Source organism: Microtus oregoni, unplaced genomic scaffold (genome assembly GCF_018167655.1).
Source record: "Microtus oregoni isolate MIOR12 unplaced genomic scaffold, Mior012 000002F_ref0000024, whole genome shotgun sequence".
NCBI lineage: Eukaryota > Metazoa > Chordata > Mammalia > Rodentia > Cricetidae > Microtus > Microtus oregoni.
In genome coordinates, this window is record NW_024543061.1 from 1,266,064 (window position 1) to 1,283,797 (window position 17,734).

A 17,734-nucleotide genomic window follows, 5' to 3' on the forward strand; every position below is an offset into this window, starting at 1 on the left:
AACCCAATATGTCCTTTCCAATAAGTAACAGGAATTATTTGGTAGTCCTTAGCCACAGAAAAATAGAACTCGTTTAGAAATAAACAATAGTTCCATTAAAAGCAAAATTGTTTATACCTTAAAATAACAACAGCATCATTACCTTCTAAATATACATCTTACAACCATTTCACTCACAGAAACTAAAATAACAGGAAAGAGCTACTAAGTGAGCAAAATCTTGTTCATATAAAAATTCCTTATATTGCACATTTCTTAATCCCAGCACTCAAGAGCTAGAGACAGGCAGATCTCTGTGAGTTTGAGGCCAACCTGGTCTACAGAGTGAGTTCCAGGACAATTACGACTGTTACACAGAGAAACCCTGTCTTGTTAAACCAAAACAAACACACAAACAAACAAACACAACCCTGTATCAGTTGAGTATGAAATGTGCACTCCATTAGGTCTGCCCATGAGTGCATACACGAGCAGAAAAGTAGCACACCTTTCTTTGTGCTCCCACAATGTGATGAACCGTGTCCTTGTCCTACAGGCCACTCAAACATAAAGTGGCTTGTTACAAAGAAAACTGATCACAAGGCAGTTGCTAACTCCTCCCACCTCCATGCAGCGATGACATGGTTCTCTTGCCTTGTCGGAACCTGCCTACTTCAGTTGTGCCTCTGAGTGTGCTGCTCTGAGAATTCCCAGAAAATAGCTCTGGCCTGAAATTGTCCAGGCCCACATCTGTGCTACAACAAGACATACTAGGGCATTTTTTTTTTAAAAAAAAAATGCCTTGAAAAATGTTATCAGTGTAAATAGAAAACAAGGGTCTTAGAATATAGGAGAAAATCAAGGCTAGGGATAGAATTCAATAATGGAGCACTTGCTATGCACATTTGGTACTGTGAGTTTGATTCTTAGCAAAGATCAAAGAAAAAAGGAAACAAAACAGCACACTTTAGCTGAACACAGTGGCAAATGATTTTATATTATGAGTGCTTTGGAGGCTGTGGATAAAGGGACACAGGTTTAAGACAAATGGGCCACATAGGAATCCATCTTCTCAAAATTGAATGCACACACATACACATACGCGCGCGTGCACACACAGAACAAATAAAGGAGGGGAAACATAAGAAAAGAGGAGCAATAAGAAGAATGGCAACTAGCTTTTCTGTGCGATATAACAGAGCAGTCACTGTTCTAGGTATTCCAGGGGTTTCACATATCAAATCCTAATACAAAATACGAGGAAGTCAGATACGCCAGTGCACCTCCACTTTGCAGAAGGCACAGGATGCAGAGGAGCTGGGATATGTGCCTGGTGGCTCAACTATGCCACATAGACAGAAGTCATGCTCAGGAAACTCCGTACAGAGGACTCAGTTTTAATTCTGCCTCCAAGAAGGAACTGGTAAAAATTAAAAAATATGCTGTAAGGATCAGTATACATAACATAAATGGAAGTCTATGTTCCTGTAGGTGACAGTGCCTACTTCTTTGTCTTTCTCTTTCTTTCTCTCTCTCTCTCTCTCTCTCTCTCTCTCTTTCTTTCCCTTTTATTCTCTCTTTCTCTCTTTCTCTCTTTCTTTCTTTCTTTCTTTCTTTCTTTCTATCTGTCTAGTTGAAAGGTACAGTCTTTATGCTGCCCAGACTTATGGTAATTTCTTCTACCTCAGTCTTTCAAATACCTGGAACTGCAGGAGCGTACCATAGTGCCCAGTTTTCATGGTCTCTTTAAGACAGATTCACTCAGATGTGGATCTGGTTTTTATGGTAGGACCTGACTAGAGGAGGCCTTTGACAAACCCATCAACAGGGTGACTCTCAAATGATTTGAGTGGTGATTCAGTCACAGACACGCTCACAAACACTTTTAAAAAAAAAGTCTTTGCTTTCACAGCCATCTGTCAATAGGACCAGTTATGTAAAACTAAGGGACCAAAGGAAGAAAACCTTGTGCTGAAGGTTAGTAGCTATATGTAGACACAAGCCCCTGCTTTCAGACTCAAGCTCTTGGGAGAATGAGACTTTCAGTCATCAAGAAGAAAATTTTCAAGTTTATCTTTACCGGTGTATCTGCCGACAGTCACCCAACTGTTTTTACTCAGAACATCAACTTTCTAATGAGCAATCATGAAGAAGTTGGGACTGCTTGTTCCCGACAGCATGCAGAATGAACAGCTCATTATTTACAATGTGTTCTTGCCAAACATGTTTAGGCTGATAACAAGCAGACTCTGCATCCACCTTCCAGACACAGCAAACGTGCCATGAAGTGGACCAGGTTAGAAGAAACTACAAAAAACTCAGTCAAGCCCAGAATACATATCATTATATATTTATCAAAACCACAGAAAAACAAACTAAAAGTGAACCAGGAATCCAGGATTAGCTATCAATTATAACAAACACATTGCATCATGCACCATACTTCTAACATGGGAAGTTTGAAAAGTGGCGGTGAGGGAGTATATGGTAACTGGGTGCTTTCTGTTCATTTTCTGTAAGCAATCACTACTTAAAACAGTAACGTTTAGTAATGAAAACAAAAGCAGTCAATTGTCTTTCCAACTCAATTCATGAAGTTTCAAATTTGATATGCTTTCAGTATGAGAATGGTTATAAATGCTTGAGGTGTAGTAACAGTGAAAGAGCTAACATGTTGTACATGCAATAGTCCTTTCCTACAGGCAGGCTCATGTAGCCCAGGCTGGCCGAGGGCTTTCTGGTAACTTTACACAAACTTGAACTTCATGAAGTTCTGACCTTCCTCCCTCCACCTTTGATAATAGTTTGCATCATTATGAGGGGCATACTTGAGAAAAGGAAAATGTAACAGAAACGATGACGTCGTCAAATATGTCATTATAAATACAACATATCTAGAAAACACACACATAAAATACTCAAGTACAGACACACAGAGGCAGAGGTGAACACAGATTTAATGTTGCTAACTTTCATATGTAAGTGGACAGCACAGATCGTTTATTTCACTACCCTGTCAATTTTCATGGAAATAACAGATTTTTATCAGTTAAAATTTTGGAGATCGCAAAGAGCTCTTCAAAGAGACTTCTCAGTAACAGAGTTGTGTCACTACTGAAGCTGTCATCTGAATGCACAAGCGGGAGGGAAAGTAACATATTCTCTTTAAATTGCTGGGAAGAAATGTCCAATCACTGTGCAAGCACCCTTTCACAGAGGCACATCCATACTGCCCTCATAGGGCTGGCATCCTCAGGACATCCTAACATCTGAAATTACGAAGTCTTGCTTGACCAATGTTGTTTATGCTCAGAGCAGAACATTAGCCTCACGGATCAAGGGGGTGTCTTTAGAGAGACTCAAAGGCAAGAGGAAGGAAGGCTGCCCCATGCCCCACACAGTCGCATCAGCAGAGTCAAGCATAGAGTATGTGGAAGACAGAGACCAATTAGACCGTCCTCACACTAGGCAAGCTGACTTACAAAATTTTCGACCTATCGAAGCCATATCCTTGTCTGATGCATGCAATAATAACCCACACATTGGACTGTTTTAAGAATCCCATAAGATAATGTAGAGAGATGTGTCTGACACCGGCAGCCGGAAGTCAATGCAGAATTTTGTTTGACTGGCTGCTGTGGGAGTCTGTCACTGCCGTGACATTGTATTTCCTCCTCTTTAATATCACACCTCTCATTTTCTTTGGGAGGGTGAAAGGCCAAGTGCCAAGTTGAGCTGCTTTCCTTGAAGTGTATCCTTGATGATCACATGGTCAAAGGTATGAGTTTGGTCAGCCAGTTGTCAATAGGAAGTGCTCGAGTTATTAACACAGTTCCTTACCAGTATCCGCTCGTACTGTAGAGGCTGGACTATTTAGGGGTAACTGGTCACTTGCAGTCTGAATTGGAGACCTGTGCCGTGTGAATATATACCCGATACCATGAACCTAGCCGAAACCCCATGGCTGGAGAGGAAACAAACTTCGGTGATGAAAAGGAGAAGAGGAACTGAGTGGTCCCCATTCATAACTTTCTGCTCTCTGACTGCAGACTTAATGTGAGCAGCTGTTTCATGCCCCCGCTGCCATGCTCCCTCTTCCTCCCTCTCCCCCTCGCACCTCCACTGAAGTGCATTGCCCACTCAAACTATGAGCGAAAATAAACCCTTTTTTCTTTAAATTACCTTTGTTAGGGTATTTTGCCACAGCAATGAGCAAAATAACTAATAACACAGGCTAACTCTACACTTCATTATGAAAGAGAAAACAGTATCACACTGTGAATTTATCAGCAAATTAAGACCATTTAAGCTTATGGAAAAATACACCAGAGTAAGGGAATGGTTCAATACTCTCACATCTAACACAGCAATGGCTATGGCGCCATTGACCCATCTTCTGTGCACCGGAGAAAGTCTAACTGTCCCAGGAGCTTTGTGTTGGTTCTGTCCCCCTGTTGCTGCTACCTACTTGAATTGTCCACCCATCCCCCTGTTCAGCAGTCTGGGTCCTAGTTCTGCACAGCACCGTTACAGTCTTCATAGGCCCACACTTCATACTTTAGTTCAACTGGACCCTGAAGTAAAGCTCACGCCGGTGTGGGAAACTTGGCTGGTACCTCCAGCAGACCTCCAGTAAAGTCAGCTCCCATGGAAATTCTTTGTGCGTCTTGTAGTCTTCCGCTTGTCTTTTATTAGGCCTCTTAGGATCCCTTGGACCCTGCTGCAACCTCTTTAATCTTCTTGTGTCCATTCTGCAACCTACAGAGATATATTTACTGTGTGATGGGAGTAGAGAGTTAACAATTAAGAAAGGAATAAAAGAGCCTGTTTGCTAATTGACTGCTGTCCAAGAAAAACAGAACTACATGGCAAAATGCAGCCACTGAACCCATATACTTTATGAATTTCTTGTTATTCAATCAGTTCTTACCCAGTGGAAAGATGATACAGGTTTATGCCTCTGACACAGCATGTCTACGACAGTCCTTAAGTGTGTGTGTGTGTGTGTGCCCGCGCACACACGCGTGTTATGTATCTGTATCCTCCTCGTTTGACAATTCTATTTCATCTTGAAGCAGAGCAGCTGCACACAACCCACATGAGGTCAGGACTATTAAAATTAATGGAGTGAAGGAGGCTGTACACCAGGATCATGAGGCCCTTACAAGCTTGAGCCTATTATTCCCTCCTGAAGGAAATGATCAGCTTATAAGAGTCACAGGCCTTCCAGCGCGCCTTCATGAGAACCACACCAGGATCCTGTTCTTCATGAGGCTATAGAAGGGGTAAGCAACTGAATAGGGCAGATTCTTCTTTGGAAATGCACTGCCTGTAAAGTGTCTAGAGAACTTTCTGACCTTTGTGTACCCGAAACCTCTATAAGTAACTTGAATCAATGCATTGATTTACCAAGCTGGACTTGGATATACTATTGGTACCCTTCTTTCTGGGGTGAATAGACATTTCTTAATATTTTCCCAGGAAGAAATACACAACATAGTTCAGAGTTCAAGTAATACTCTATTTCTTGTACCCTACTTAGCTATAATTATTAGAAGTGCAGTGGGTACACGTGCATTTTATGTATGCTCATAAAACAAGGAATTAAAATTCTATCTTAGGAAACCTGAGGGGAAGTAACTAAATGTGTCCCCTCCACCAAATGCAAGAATTCTCTTGTTTACCAATGTGGGTGTTTATCAGAGAGTAGTACTTCCAATCCCCCCCCCCCCACCGGGTGCCTTCCAGTAACTCTCTTGCCCACTCATCCAGAAAGACAAGATGCCATTTTGGAGTAGAGATGACTTTCTCCTAGGACCCATGGCTACTAAGGAAAAGAATACTACAAGTAGCTAGGGCTATAATAATGATGACAACAGTGGTGCTTGGGCCAGTCCCTTTGTTGTTGGAGGAGAAAGGGGTCACAAGGAGAAATTAAATAAATGAAAATACATTATGAGTAATAATAATAAAAAGAATCCAACAGGGACTTCATTTTAACACCAGGAAAGCTGAATGCAGATTCCAACCTCCAAAACTGTAGTGTAACACAACGCTGTTGTTTTAAATCATTGAGTTTTTGATAATTTGTTATAGAATAAATGGAAATTTTCAATTCTACAAATGAAACTAGATTGCTGTTTAGATTTTTGTTTTCTTGATACAAATCTGGACATAGCTAGGAAGAGATACTCTTAATTGAGGAATAGCCTCTATTAGACTGGCCTGTGGCCATGTCTGTGAGGTATTTATTTTTTTCATTGCTAATTGATGCTGGAGTGCTCAACCCACTGTTGGCATTGGTACTCCTGAACCAGAAGCTTAGGCTGTATAAGAAAGGCAGTTGAAAAATCAGGAAGAAGCAAGCCAGTAAGAACAGTTCTCCATTGCCTCTGATTTAGTTTTTGCCTCTATGTTCCTGCCTTGATTTCCTATTGTGACTTCCCATATTGATGGACTGTAACCTTTAAGCCAAATAAACTCTTTCCTCTTTAACTGGCTTTTTTTCTTGACATTTGTCACTGCAACTGGAAAACAAACTCAGGCATATGGTTTCACAATCTAGAACCTTTCCTCTATCTTATTCTAGCCAGAAATATCTGAGTCTCAGTTCTAGCTGAAAAACTCACATTCCAGTGCCCTTCCCTGATACCAACAGTCTAGCCTTCAGAACCGGCCCTGCTTCTCTGTGTGCACATACATGGTCCTGGTTTAAGCCACTGCTACATTTCGTTAGTATGGGAACCTCTATCCACCTCTCCAAGCTTCAAAATCTTTGAAAGACACGGCAAAACACAAATTTTCCTTGACGTCATTGTAAGCTTCACAGCACACATTTGCACTGTATGCATGTTCAGTATTTAATAAGTCTTGACTTTTCTTGGAAAACCTTGGGATCCATCTAGATATTAGGACAAAGAATAAGTATTGCCTAAGAGCCATGAGAAAAAAAGTGGGAGTAAAGGGGCTGAAGATAGGGATCAGTAATTGAGGGCACTTGTTGCTCTTACAAAGGGCCCCACTTTAGTTCCCAGCACCCAGATGGTAGCTCTCGACTGTCTGTATCTTCGTTTCCTAGCATGTGATGTCTTCCCTCTTCTGCCTCTGTGTGCACCAAGCACACAAGTGATTCATATACATGCAGGCAAAGCATTAACATATATAAAATACAAATAAATAAATCCAAAAAATAATAAAATAAAGAAAATGTGAGTACAGCTGTGACTGCTTAGGTATTAGAGAAAGAGTTAGGAGTTATATGGAAGAAAAGCTAGTGAGCCATGGGAGGGAAAAGCAGGGTCCTAGAGTTCTATGGTCAAGCTGTCATGTCTGGGCTCAACATCATTTTAGCAGCAAGATCACCTTGAACTTTTATATGCCTTATCTTTGAGTAATACTGAAATTAATGTTCTTGTGACAATAGCCCCACAGGCTCATACATTTGAATGCTTAATTGCCATGGAATCACCAGTTCAAGAGAAAGAAATATATTGCAGGCAACAAATCTGAACAGAGTTGGCATTCTGAGGAACACTTTGGCATCAGACATGGAGATGCAGGGTTTGGAGTGTGGCCTACTGGTCTTGCTTATGCCCAGTATTTCCTCACTGTACTCCGTTTCCTCTCTTTTGGAATGGGGAATAGTAATGTATATTCTATGCCATTGTGTGTTGAAAGTATATGATTTGCTTTTTTATTTTACTTTTACAGAGGTTACAGTTAAGAGATTGCCTTGAGTCTCAGAAAAGATTTAAACTTTGGACTTTGAAACAGTGTTGAAGTTGAAAGACTGTAGGGCCTTTGAAACTGAGCTAAAAGTATTTTGCACAATATGGCTACAGGCCTATGGAGGCCAGGGAATGAAATGTAGAGGTTGGAATAAAAATGGTCCCCATAGGCACTTCCTTGTGTTCTCCTCCTGTACTGTCTCATGCTTGTAAATCAGGAAGTAAGCTCTCAGCTACCGCTCCAGCAACATGCTTGCTTGCCTGATACCATGTTCTCTACCATGATGGACATAGAAGGCTAATCCTTTGGAACCGCGAGCCCCAATATGAACATTTTCTTTTATGAATTACCCTGGAATAGAATTGTGAGGATTAGAAGGATTCAAAGATGAGGCCTTATTGGAGGAAGTGTTTTCTGGGTGCAGACCCAGTGTTCCCTGCTTTCTGCCTGTGGGGTAGTAAGTAGAGCTCTCAACTACTCCTCTGGCGCCATGCCTGCCTGCTTCCCATCACGATGACAATAAACTAATCCTTTGAAATTGTAAACCAGCCCCTGCTTAAATGTTTCCTTTTATAAAAGTAGCTTTGGTTATGACGCCTCTTCCAAGCAAGAGAAAAGTAACTAAGACAGGCCTCTGTGGTGGTGTGAATGGGAACGGCCCCCATACACATATATATTTGACTGTTCAGTCATTAGGGAGTGGCACTACTTGAGAAGAATGAGGAGGTGTGACCTTGTTTGAATAGGTGTGACCTTGCTGGAGGAGGTCTATCTTCAGGGTGCACTTTAAGGTTTCTAAAACTCAAGCCAGGCCCACGGTCAGTCTCCTCCTACTGCCTGCAGATCCAGATGTAGAACTTGCAGCTACTTCTCCAGCACCATGTCTGCCTGCGTGCTGTCGTACTCCTTGACATGATGATAATGAACTGAACCTCTGAAACTGTTAGCAGGCTTTCTTTTATAAGACTTACCATGATTAGGGTGTCTTTTCATGGCACCAGAACAGTGACCAAGACAGGTCCCTGTAGATACATATATCTGAATGCTTGGTACCAGTTAGTTGAACAGTTTGGGAATGATTCTCAGAGATTTGTCACACCATTCCTTGTGAGTGTGCATCCCTTTCCTCACTATTCACTGACTATTGCTCTAGTACCATGGCTGCCTGTGTATTGCTACACTTGCCATCACCATGATGGTTATAGAATTCTAATCCCCTGCAACTGTGAGCCCCAATAAATGTGTTCTTTTATATGTTGTTTTTGTCACGGTGTCTCCTCCTAGCAATAGAACAGTAACTAAGGAGCCAAATATCATGTTTACCATTGAAGACACTGGAAAAATGGTATCCACATGCAAGTTAATGAAACTGGGTATCTATCACTCGGCAATTATAAAAAACAAGTTAAAATTGATTAAAGAGTGATTCCAAGATATGAAACTTCTAGAAAGGCACTTGCATGACATGAACAAACACTGGGTTTGATCCCGATCATTGCAAAGAAAATCAAATTTTGAAAGATGTGTATGTCTAACCTGACCTAAACATTATACAATATATTACATGTACTGGAACATTACAGCTTCATTTTATGTTTTTATTCATCAACTAAAGGTAAATTTAATTAAAATGTGTGTTTAAAACAAAGAATCCACTGCTTCTTTATCTTATTATCAGCCTTTTCAAAGATCTAGGACTTTCTCGTATGTAACCTGTTCTTTTGCCTGAGTTCAGAAAGTTCCAAATAATATAACACTACTTTAATCGTTCTGAAGGGTATTTCTACAATAAAATGGACCAACTGGGGCTTTTTTAAATATTACAAAGTAATGTAACTTTATCAATGACAGAAACTTCAAAGAGCAAGCTTTTATTTTATTAATGAGCAATATTCGTGCTCTCTTTGTCCACACACACACACACACCCTCCAGAAGAAAGCTGAAGCATGTTCCAACTGGCAAAGTTACCTTGACCATTCTTTTTTTTTTTCTTTTTTTTTATTGAGAAAAGGAGAAAGAAAAAAAAAAACAAGTTTCCACCTCCTCCCAGCCTCCCATTTCCCTCCCCCTCCTCCCATCCTTCTCCCTCTCCCCCCACTCCTTTCCCCCTCCCTCTCCAGTCCAAAGAGTAGTCAGGGTTTTCTGCCCTGTGGTAAGTCCTAGGTCCTCCCTGCTCTGTCCATATCTAGGAAGGTGAACATCCAAACTGGCTAGGCTCCCACAAAGCAGACCATTCTTAAACCGAAAGTCGGCTACAGGAACTGAATTCAATTGGGAGTGGCTACTTTTTTTTTTTTTTTTGTTTGTTTTGTTTTTCGAGACAGGGTTTCTCTGTGGTTTTGGAGCCTGTCCTGGAACTAGCTCTTGTAGACCAGGCTGGTCTCGAACTCACAGAGATCCGCCTGCCTCTGCCTCCCAAGTGCTGGGATTAAAGGCGTGCGCCACCACCGCCCAGCTTGGGAGTGGCTACTTTTAAAGTATTTTTATATACCAAATGGGTTTAATACTCAGACAAACTACAGCATGGTAAAGAATTTATGATGTCACCTGATGCTTATTCTAGTAATTGATTCAGTATCAAAGGAAAATATCCTAGACAATGGGGATCACTAATAAAGGACAGGCAAACAAAAACAACAACCGAGGAGACAACATTAAAAATTTACTCTCCTGCAGGAATCTCATTCGATTACAAAACTGTTATGCGTGAAGAAAAACAGATAACATGCACACTGATGCTAGCTCAGAAGAAAGGGAATCAGAGTTGACTGTCAGAACATGCTCCAAAGGAAGGCCCATGGTAAACAATGTCTTAGGGAACTGTGGGTGAGGCTCCAGGATAAAAAGCAGAGGGCCTTTTACCTCAGGTGTATTTTGTTCCCTGGCTTGTTCCTGGATGTGATTTTTTTTGCCTCCTATGTTAAACATTTGCATTTAATTTGTGACATGTTTGTTTTTGTTGGCTGTCAGAACATAGCTATAGGACCCTGAACCTGGATATGGCCTTCTGCCTTGCTTTCATGCTTTTTCAGATATCTGTCAGATAATTGTGTTTAAATTAGTCTGTCCTGAGAAATTTCTGGTCAAGGGCTGTTCTGTTAATAGTTAGAATGTTTCTTTACATGTTTATCAGTTTATTTACATGTTTTTCTGAACTCAAACTTCCTTGGATCATTGATTTCTTTGTTACATTCATGTGTAAGAGACACTGAACCTGAAGTAAGATTGCCTACAGCATTAGATTGTGGTCTTCCTCCCCCCCTTTTTTTTCAGGTTCTCAGATCCCAGGTCCAGCAAAAAAGATCTGCACAGGTCAACTGGGTCAACTGAAAAGTTGACAACTGTGAGGACAAACCAGCTGCTTGGCATTTTTTCAGATGTGCACTTCAAGTGAACCATGTTCTGTGTCTAATGACCATGGTAGATTTACAGTGTTCTCATGACTAAAACACCATTTTGCTAGACTGATATTAAATATTCTAGTTCAATAAAGGACAAGTTTAATTATGCAGGAACAAATAAGCCTAGTACATTTTTTCTTCTTTTTGTGTCTTCGAGTTGTGTATTTCCATTGGGCAGTTTGGTAATGCAGGTAGAACACACTGCTTTAAAGCCAGAATGATGTAGGTCCAACTTTCCCTTCTGTCCACAATGTTTACTAGATTTACATACTAAGTTAGCCTTTGCTTCATATGTCAACAGAAATGACAGCCACTGCACCAAGTGCTTAAAGGATCAAGTGATGGTATGTATTAGAAGGAAATAAGAACTAATAGAAGACAAAATGTCTTTCTATTATTTGTTTGAGTCAGGGTTCCACTGCCTGGAACTTGCTAGTAACCTGGACTGAATTTCCTGCTTTTCCTACCTTTTGAGTGCTGGGATTACATGTATGAATGTAATGCAATTGCGTGACTCATATCTTTTGATTAAAAGATAAATTGCAATGAATTTTAAGACTATCTGAATACAAGACAAAGAGTACACACTTACTCCAATAATAAAGTAAAAAAGAGTCTGATGATTTCTAAATTATTTGTGGGAAAAGGAAAGAGATCTGAGACTTAGGAAATGAGAAGACAGATAGAGTATACCAAGATGGAGGGAAGCTATGACCCAAAGAGGAGAGGGAATAAGAAATTTCCTGGGGCCAATAAGGCTTTTGACAAACAAGAGGATCTAACTTGCTTATTTTTTTTCTTTTTTACTTTACTTTCTTTCTTTTTTCCTCTCTCTCTCTCTCTCTCTCTCTCTCTCTCCCTTTTTTCTTTCGACAGTCTTCTGTAGCCCACGTTGGCCTCACACTTGCCTAGGATAATCTTGACTTTCAGGTCCTTCTGTATCTACATCCCAAGTGCTGGATTAACATCATGTACTACAATACCCCATTTTATGCAGCACTGGGGGTGGAACCCAGGGTTCAATGTATGCTAGACAAGAACTTTTTGGAACCATCTCTTTGTAAAAATAAATTTATTGCTTTTTTTTTGTTGGAAACATGTCTCCCTGGGTTATTCAGGCTGGCCCCAAATCCCTGGGCACAAGTAATCCTCCTGCTACTGTTTCCCAAATAGCTAAGACTACTGGCATCTAGCACCATGCTAAGCTGAGTGGGATTGTGTCTTCAAGGAATTTAGATTCACAGCAAAGCTGAATATAAGACAGATTTTCCATATACCTGCTGCTGCCCCATTGTCAACACCTACACCAGAGTGGTACAACCTGTCACAGCTGGGAACCTACATTGTCACTATTACCACACACCATCCGTAGCTGGCACCAAACCTGACTCTCTGTATTGTGCCTTCTACGTGATTCGACAAACACATGACAATGCACAATTATAATATCACACATTGTTAAGCACCTGACTTGTGACCCTATACTCTAAGTTGGCAACAACCCACAACCTATCCTCCCTGACCCCCAACCAAAAGGAGATATAATTTATCAGATAGAACTAAACCCTGTAAAAGCACAGCCATTGTAGAGTGTTGGTTAAAGTCTCTTAAATAGATTTGAGTGACAGGACACACCTATAAAAAAAAAATAAACAACCACCAGGGAGACACCCAAAGACACAAAAACACTATGGAGAAGGAGATTTGCTTTCAGAATGTAAGTGGGGGAGGCAGATAGGCAGGATTTACTCTCTCCTCCTCCTCCTCCTCCTCCTCCTCCTCCTCCTCCTCCTCCTCCTCCTCCTCCTCCTCTACTTATTTATTTGTTTATATGTCATAGGCCAAAGTGATCACAGGAGGCCAAGAAAGGAGGGGACAGGGTAAAGTCAGGCAGGTTTCCTTTTGGTTACCTGCAGCATGATTTCCAGGAGGTTGGCAGTCTGTGACAGCCAGCTATCCTGTCTGTCAAGGAGTAAACAGCTGCAAGTGTTTCATGCTGTTTAGAAACAAGGAGGTGAAATAAATCTGTTTAAAGCCATGTAAAACCATCGTGAAATTGTACTTTACTCGAAATGGTCATTCAGAAATGCCAAGATTGCTAGGTTGGCAGCTAGAAGCGGGAGAGTGTTGTGGGAAGACTACTTTCACGGCAAAACTCGGACTTATCCAGTGACAGCACAAATAGATGGATTTCCACCACGCCAGAGAGCGGAAGGGTGAGATTCTGAGGACAATGGTGCAGATATGGCTGGGGAGACAGAAAGGGCGCTTGGAATCAACATTCTTCCTTTGCACAGTGAATGCTCAGTTTGATTTTCCTTTCGGAGCACTAAAATTTTCGTAAAAATGTTGTCTTGAGAAATAGAAATTATGATATGTTTAGGCGATTGTGGAGGAGATGAGTTTTTTGTTTTGTTTTTTTGTTTTCTTTTGGTATTATTCAACAGATAGAGGGACGGAAGAAGACAGCGCCAGGACCCGATCCAGATCAAAGTCTTGAAACTCCCTTTTGACAGCAGGGACAGATCCTTCCACGGATTCTCTAGCATTAGGTCCTCTGCGCCCTCCGCCATGCCCGCCCGCCCGGCTACTGGGCTCCGCGCCGCGGCCGCCGCAGCCGCAGAGGATTGGAAACAGGCACCGAGCGCTCCCTAGGCACCTAGAGACCTAGGTCTTCAACCGGAAAGCAGACACAGCCATTGCAATTCCGGCCTAAGCCGCAAAGCCCTGCCACCGCGGACGAGGCTGTGACGCCCCCTGGTGGCCAGAGGGTCATCCGCCCAAGGCCGCGGCTGGCTGCGAGTCCGGAGGCGGAGCATCGACCAAGCCCCTCCCCCCCCCGCAGAGGTCCCGCCCCCTCCGCGCGCTCGCCCGCCCGCCCGCGCATCCCCGCCCCCTCGTCGACACCACGTTCCTGCGGGGGCGCGCGCGCGCTCCTAATCCCCTGCCTTCCGGCTCTGCCGAGCGGCTCGGTTGAGCGCTCGCTGTGCGGCGGCCGGCGGGGACGCCTTCGCTGGAGACCTCCGCTGCTGGCTCTGCGTCCCGGCCGGTCAGGCGGCACGATGCCGGCGCCCCGCTTTCCCGCGTCTGGCGCTCCCGGTGACCGCTCGCCCGCTGCCGGGCTGCGGCCGTGACCCCCTGTCGCCGACTTTCACCCAGCGTCCGGCTCGGAGCTCGCTGGCCGGGCGGGGAGAGGCCCTGGTAGTGTCAGGAGGTAGGCTTTCAAGCTCCCGGGTGGTGCCTGCGAGCGTTATTTGTCTGTTACCTGTCTGGTTGGTAGGCAGTGATGTCCTCGACACAGTTGCAGGGGTAGGTACGAGTAATACCGTGGACTGATACTGAAAAGAAAACGTGTTTGGTGTTTTCCTGTAGGTTTCAGAGGCTCGAGCAGCTACTTCTGTGATCATGGAGATCGTCGTCCACCAGGATTACTGTATGGTCTTCACCCAGCCTGCCACCACCCCCCAGTCTCAGCCTTGAGTCCTGATTTCCACCAATGAAGTTTTTTATTCTTTCTTGAATCATGTGACATCACTTCTCCGCTGTTTCCTTTTCAGCTGCCAAATCCATTAGGTGTAAGTTTCTGTTGGTTTCAAGTACCGACTTGTTTGCTTGTCCACTTGCAGTCCCACAGCTCACCTCCCGTCGCTATGATTTTCATAGGTACTCACTGGAGTCCTTGCCTTGAAGAGAGCATTCACACACTTGGCTGCCTGACAAAGACAACAGTCAGGCAGTGATTCTTCCGGCTCCGCTTTTCTGTAGGTCAAGTTTGCAAGCATAAGAAAAGAAAAATTCTGCAGAAGTTGATCACCATGAGACTGTTTTAGATCCCTTCGTAGGGCAGTATAGTTTCAACTTCTGGCTTCCAGTAAGGCTGCCCTTTATGAAAAGAGCAAGGAGGAAGAAGAGAAAATAGGACCAATTGGAGCTTTCCCTGGTCATAGGAACTTGAAGTTCCAAAATGCAGGTGAAGAGACTCAAGCTTCCTTTGAAAACTGTTGCACGTCTAAGTCCCAGGTAACGACTGAGGGCTCTTAAGCCTCCATTTTCTAGTCCCTTTATGTTCAAATCTAGGTTGTTAATTGTCTAAAACATTAGACTAAAATGTTGGGGAAACGTAAGCGTGTGGTGTTGACAATTAAAGACAAACTTGACATTATTAAGAAGCTTGAAGAAGGCAACTCTTTTAAAAAGCTTTCTGTCGTGTATGGGATTGGCGAATCCACAGTTCGCGACATTAAAAAAAACAAAGAAAGAATTATAAATTATGCCAACAGTTCAGATCCTACAAGTGGGGTGTCCAAACGTAAATCTATGAAGTCATCAACATATGAGGAGCTTGATAGAGTTATGATAGAGTGGTTTAACCAACAGAAAACAGACGGGATTCCAGTGTCTGGGACTATCTGTGCAAAACAAGCCAAGTTCTTCTTTGATGCCCTGGGGATGGAAGGTGATTTTAATGCCTCATCAGGCTGGCTGACTCGGTTTAAGCAGCGCCACGGCATTCCAAAGGCTGCTGGTAAAGGAACCAAATTAAAAGGGGATGAAACTGCTGCCAGCGAATTTTGTGGTAACTTTCAGGAATTCATGGAAAGAGAAAGTCTCTTACCAGAACAAATTTATGGTGCTGACCAAACTGGACTATTCTGGAAATGCCTACCCCCAAGGGCATTGGCTTTTGACACTGACCAGAATACTTCGGAGTATAGGTCAAGCAGAGAGAGAATCATCGTTATGTGTTGTGCCAATGCCACGGGTTTACATAAGCTTAATCTTTGTGTTGTGGGGAAAGCAAAAAGACCCCGTGCCTTCAAGGGAACTGACCTTTCCAACCTTCCTGTCACTTACTTCAGTCAAAAAAGTGCATGGATCGAGCAGTCTGTTTTCAGACAGTGGTTTGAGAAGTGTTTTGTGCCACAGGTGCAGAAGCATCTGAAATCCAAAGGGCTTCGAGAAAAGGCAGTACTGCTTTTAGATTTCCCCTCAGCGCATCCAACTCAAGACCTGTTGAGCTCAGATGATGGCAGGATAATTGTGAAATATTTGCCACCAAATGTAGCAAGTCTCATTCAACCTATGAGCCAAGGAGTTTTAACCACAGTCAAAAGATATTACCGAGCAGGACTTATCCAAAAATACATGGATGAAGCAAATGACCCAAAAATGTTTTGGAAGAATTTGACAGTGTTGGATGCAATTTATGAGGCCTCAAGAGCTTGGAACATGATAAGATCAAATACCATAACCAGAGCATGGAAAAAGCTTTTCCCTGGCCATGAAGAAAATTCAAGCGTGAACATTGGTGAAGGAGCCATTTTAGCTGCTAATTTAGCAACAGTTTTACAGAATACAGAAGACTGTGAACATGTTGACATTGAAAATATTGAGCAGTGGTTTGACCCTCGGAGCAGTGACTCAAACTGTCAGGTCTTAGCTGACATTGTAGATGCTAAAAGCCAGGCTATGCCTGCTGAGCAAAAGCCTTCCAGGAAGACTAGGAAAGCAGAACTAAATCCAGACAAGCATATTAGTCACAAAGCTGCACTTGAATGGACTGAAAATTTGCTGGATTATCTAGAACAGCAAGATGACATGCTACTCTCCGATAAGCTGGTGTTGCGGAGGCTTCGGACCATTATAAGAAGAAAGCAGAGGATTCAAAATAAAAATCATCTATAGCGTTCCTTTCTGTTGCTATGTGCTTTCATCTTTGACTTGTTTGCAGTGGTGTTATCTAAGACCAGATAAATGTTACAAATCATTTTAGAATTAGATAGCGCTTTGGATTACTTAAATTACAGCTCTTTAATGATGTCCCCAAATGAGCAATGACATGGAATTCATTATTTCTACACTGTGTTATACTAATTAGATCACAGGGTATCCAAGGCTGGGATATGTTGTATGTCTGAATTTCACCATGTCTAGTGATGGGCTGTGCACACTGCAGGCACTCAATAAATCTTACTTAAATTTAATTTTGATGACTTTTTCTGAATGTCAGTTTGTAAAGTAAAATATATTGGGGAATGAGTTTAGCATTTTCATTGGTGAAATATTTAAGAGAGTTCAGCAGTATTTGTGCTTGAAGAATGGTACTGTGACGTCAGTGAGCTGGATTATAGTAGTGTAAAGCCTTGCATACAGCATTCCTTTCTGGCAAAATTTAGGCAGCCAGCTACTGAAGTTGCCCATTTCTGAGTGCATTGAAGGAAAAGGCAGGTAAATGTTCTGAGAGAAGGGCACAGAACTTCAGCTTTGTTCTGCCTGACGAAAGCTCTTCATTTGTGTGGAAGGACGTCAGCCTTAATCCAAGAACCTGAGCTTTGATTTCCCAAAGAATGTGTTTAGAAGTAATAGGTAAGCTTTGTTTAACCTGTTTAAAAGTGTGTCAGGATTTTTTTTTTAAATTTATTTATTTATTAAGGATTTCTGCCTCGTCCCCACAACCGCTTCCCATTTCCCTCCCCTTCCCCCGATTAAGTCCCCCCCCCCCCCTCATCTGCTCGAAGAGCAATCAGGGTTCCCTGACCTGTGGGAAGCCCAAGGACTGCCCACCTCTTTTAATAAGCTTGTTGGCATTGGCATTTATGTAATGCTGTAAAATTTTAAAAAGTAC

The 17,734-nt window shown here is 42.5% G+C and overlaps 1 protein-coding gene across 2 annotated transcripts; it reads left to right on the plus strand.

Moving 5' to 3' along the window:
* The first annotated feature begins 14,036 nt into the window (after positions 1–14,036).
* On the plus strand, positions 14,037–17,093 carry Tigd2 (tigger transposable element derived 2). Of its 2 annotated transcripts, XM_041644637.1 has the most exons (3): positions 14,037–14,323; positions 14,482–14,684; positions 14,773–17,093. In XM_041644637.1, the coding sequence occupies exon 3, from the start codon at positions 15,217–15,219 to the stop codon at positions 16,792–16,794; it is 1,578 nt and encodes a 525-aa protein (XP_041500571.1). In that variant the 5' UTR covers positions 14,037–14,323; positions 14,482–14,684; positions 14,773–15,216; the 3' UTR covers positions 16,795–17,093. The 2 variants fall into 2 exon arrangements, with proteins under 2 accessions (XP_041500571.1, XP_041500562.1); XM_041644628.1 differs by having other exon boundaries at positions 14,482–17,093.
* The last annotated feature ends 641 nt before the right edge of the window (positions 17,094–17,734 follow it).